The 2,552-nt window shown below is 65.3% G+C and overlaps 1 protein-coding gene across 1 annotated transcript; it reads left to right on the forward strand.

Annotated features, from left to right (window-relative positions):
• Nucleotides 1-1,028: 1,028 nt before the first annotated feature.
• Nucleotides 1,029-2,201, forward strand: NPW (neuropeptide W). Its single transcript, XM_032144874.2, has 3 exons — nt 1,029-1,085; nt 1,218-1,766; nt 1,988-2,201. Exons 1-3 carry the CDS (start codon nt 1,029-1,031, stop codon nt 2,072-2,074), a joined length of 693 nt encoding a protein of 230 aa, XP_032000765.1. The 3' UTR covers nt 2,075-2,201.
• Nucleotides 2,202-2,552: the final 351 nt, after the last annotated feature.

Here is a 2,552-nt window from a genome sequence, read left to right on the forward strand (position 1 = left end):
TAGTTAAGCCCAGGTGGGCACAGAGGGATATTCTGAGGGACTGTCTGGCCCTGTGCCATCACTTTAATTCTGTTGGCGGAAGGTGCAGTTTCGCTCTTGTTGCCCAGGCTGGAGTGCAATGACGCAATCTCGGCTCACTGCAACCTCCGCCTACCGGGTTCAAGTGATTCTCCTGCCTTAGCCTCTCAAGTAGCTGGGATTACAGGTGCCTGCCACCATACCCAGCTAATTTTTTGTATTTTTCGTAGAGGTGGGGTTTCGCCACGTTAGCCAGGCTGGTCTTGAATTCCTGACCTCAGGTGATCCGCCCGCCTTGGCCTCCGACAGTGCTGGGATTACAGGTGTGAGCCACCGCGCCTGGCCAAGGATCTGGGCCATTTAAGTGGAGTCCTGAAGGATGAGTAGGCGTTAGCCAGGCTAAGAAGGAGGGAATGATGCTCTAGGCACACACGCACAGAGACAGGCAAAGCCACAGGCTGTTGGTTTAGGCAAAAACTGGGACTGGCTGGATAATGTGGTCTTGGAGGACCATCACCAGAGAGGAGGCGCTGGAAGTCTGCAAGGCCTTGTCCTGCCCCTCCAGGGATAGAGGTTCCAGGAGGGGCTGACTCTTTCTCCTGGAAGCCTCACAGAACCGCAGACCCCAGGGATGGCTTGGTGTTGCCAACATGAGGCTTCTAAGCCTCCATCTAGCTCTGTGGGGAGATGGGTTGGTGGGGAGAAGCTGGGGGTGGCAGTGGACAGGACAGGGTGTGGGGACAGCTTTGGGAGCTATGCTAGGCAAGGACACGGGACAACTCTTGGGGGGTGTCACCCAGAGGGGTCTTGAGTGGTGCTGAAGGCTCCCGACAGCCCTCCTGCTATAGCCACTGTAGCTCTGCCTGCACCTGGGCCTTCGCTCTGCTGTCCTCCCACCGGCAGGAGTCTGGCTAAAGGGGCATCCCTCAGCCCTACTCCCTCATCAGTGTTCCCAGTACCCCCTTCCTGGCACTTCCACTCCTCAGGGGAGGAGGCTGAGCAGGCAGAGAATGGGACGTGTCCCCCCAGAGGAGCCTCGAGCCCAGTTCCAGCCAGCGGCCCACTCAGTGAGGTGCTCAAGTACCCACGTCCCCCGCCAGCTGCCAGGGTTCCCTGTCCTCCCTCCGTCCCTCCCCCCATCTGGGGAGCCCAGCGGTACTGAGGGGGCGGAACGAGGCGGGGCCACCGAGCGGTTATAGCTGGGCCTGCAGGGGACCCACGGCTCGTCTCCAGCCTCCTGCGCTCCGGTACCTGGGCGTCCCAACTCCACTGCGCACCCAAACCCAGCCGAACCGGTTCGTGGCCCGCCCCGCCGGGCGGCCGTCGACGCGAGCGCCCTGGCGCGGGGCCCGGGGGAGCGGGGGGCTCCCGCGAGCCGGCCGCGGCTGGCACTGCTGCTGCTCCTGCTCCTGCTGCCGCTGCCCTCCGGCGCGTGGTACAAGCACGTGGCGAGTCCCCGCTACCACACGGTGGGCCGCGCCGCTGGCCTGCTCATGGGGCTGCCTCGCTCACCCTATCTGTGGCGCCGCGCACCGCGCGCTCCCGCCGGGCCCCTGGCCGGGGACACCCTCTCCCCCGGGCCCGCCGCCCGCAAGGCTCCTCTCCTGCTGCCCTCGTGGGTTCAGGAGCTGTGGGAGACGCGACGCAGGAGCTCCCAGGCAGGGATCCCCGTCCGTGCGCCCCGGAGTCCGCGCGCCCCAGAGCCTGCTCTCGACCCGGAGTCCCTGGACTTAAGCGGAGCCGGCCAGGTACGTGAGAGGGGAGGAGGCCTGGACCGCCGCGGGCAAGGGGGTCTCGGGAGGTCTGAGCCGGAGCACCGAGCCGCGCGTTCAGGGGGCACCCTCGGGCCCTTCCATCCCCCGCTCCGCGCCCAGAAAAGCTTTCCCTGGGCAGGCTCGACCCTGGCACACCGGGACAGTGGTGGAGGGCCACAGCCTCCTCCCCACGGCCTTGGCTCTGTTCTCGCTAGAGACTTCGGAGAGACATCTCCCGCCCAGCCGTGGCCCCCGCAGCAAACCGCCTTGGCCTGCCCCGCCTGGCCCCCGGACCGTCCTGACACCGTCCCCCGCCCGCGGCGCCTCCGCGCCTGACCCAGGAGGAGTCGCCGCGTGCTTCCAGGAGCCGCTCACAGACCCGGCCTGCCGACCGGTCAATAAAATCCGCCTGACTCCTGCGCCCCCGCGTGGGACCCCTTCGTCTGCCTGTGTACTTTGCCGTCTAGCTCAGGGCGCAGACAGGCGCGCCCACGCCCTGGCAAATGTCAGGGGCCCCTCCCTCGCCGACCAGGGGAAGCGCCGGGCACTCAGCATTTATTTCAAACCCGTATCTCCCGGCACCCCCTCCCTCCCTTAGCCAAAGGCTTCTGCAGAGGATTAAGAACCCCTGGTCCCCTTCTTCTGGGTCATGCCCCGGGAGGAGGGCCCCCCACCTGAGCCCCACCTTGCTTCTTGCTTTTTTTTTTTTTTAATTTGAGATGAAGTCTCTCTTTGTCGCCCAGGCTGGAGTGCAGTGGCGCGATCTCGGCTTGCTGCAAC

Source organism: Hylobates moloch, unplaced genomic scaffold, assembly GCF_009828535.3.
Source record: "Hylobates moloch isolate HMO894 unplaced genomic scaffold, HMol_V3 SCAFFOLD_23, whole genome shotgun sequence".
NCBI lineage: Eukaryota > Metazoa > Chordata > Mammalia > Primates > Hylobatidae > Hylobates > Hylobates moloch.

What these genes read in the sequence shown, in the direction of transcription:
- NPW (XM_032144874.2), top strand. Translation starts at nt 1,029, where the DNA reads ATGGGACGTGTCCCCCCAGAGGAGCCTCGAGCCCAGTTCCAGCCAGCG. An exon ending in TCCAGCCAGCGGCCCACTCA is followed by an intron (nt 1,086 to 1,217) that starts GTGAGGTGCTCA and finishes GAGCGGTTATAG; the next exon opens with CTGGGCCTGCAGGGGACCCA. An exon ending in ACTTAAGCGGAGCCGGCCAG is followed by an intron (nt 1,767 to 1,987) that starts GTACGTGAGAGG and finishes TGTTCTCGCTAG; the next exon opens with AGACTTCGGAGAGACATCTC.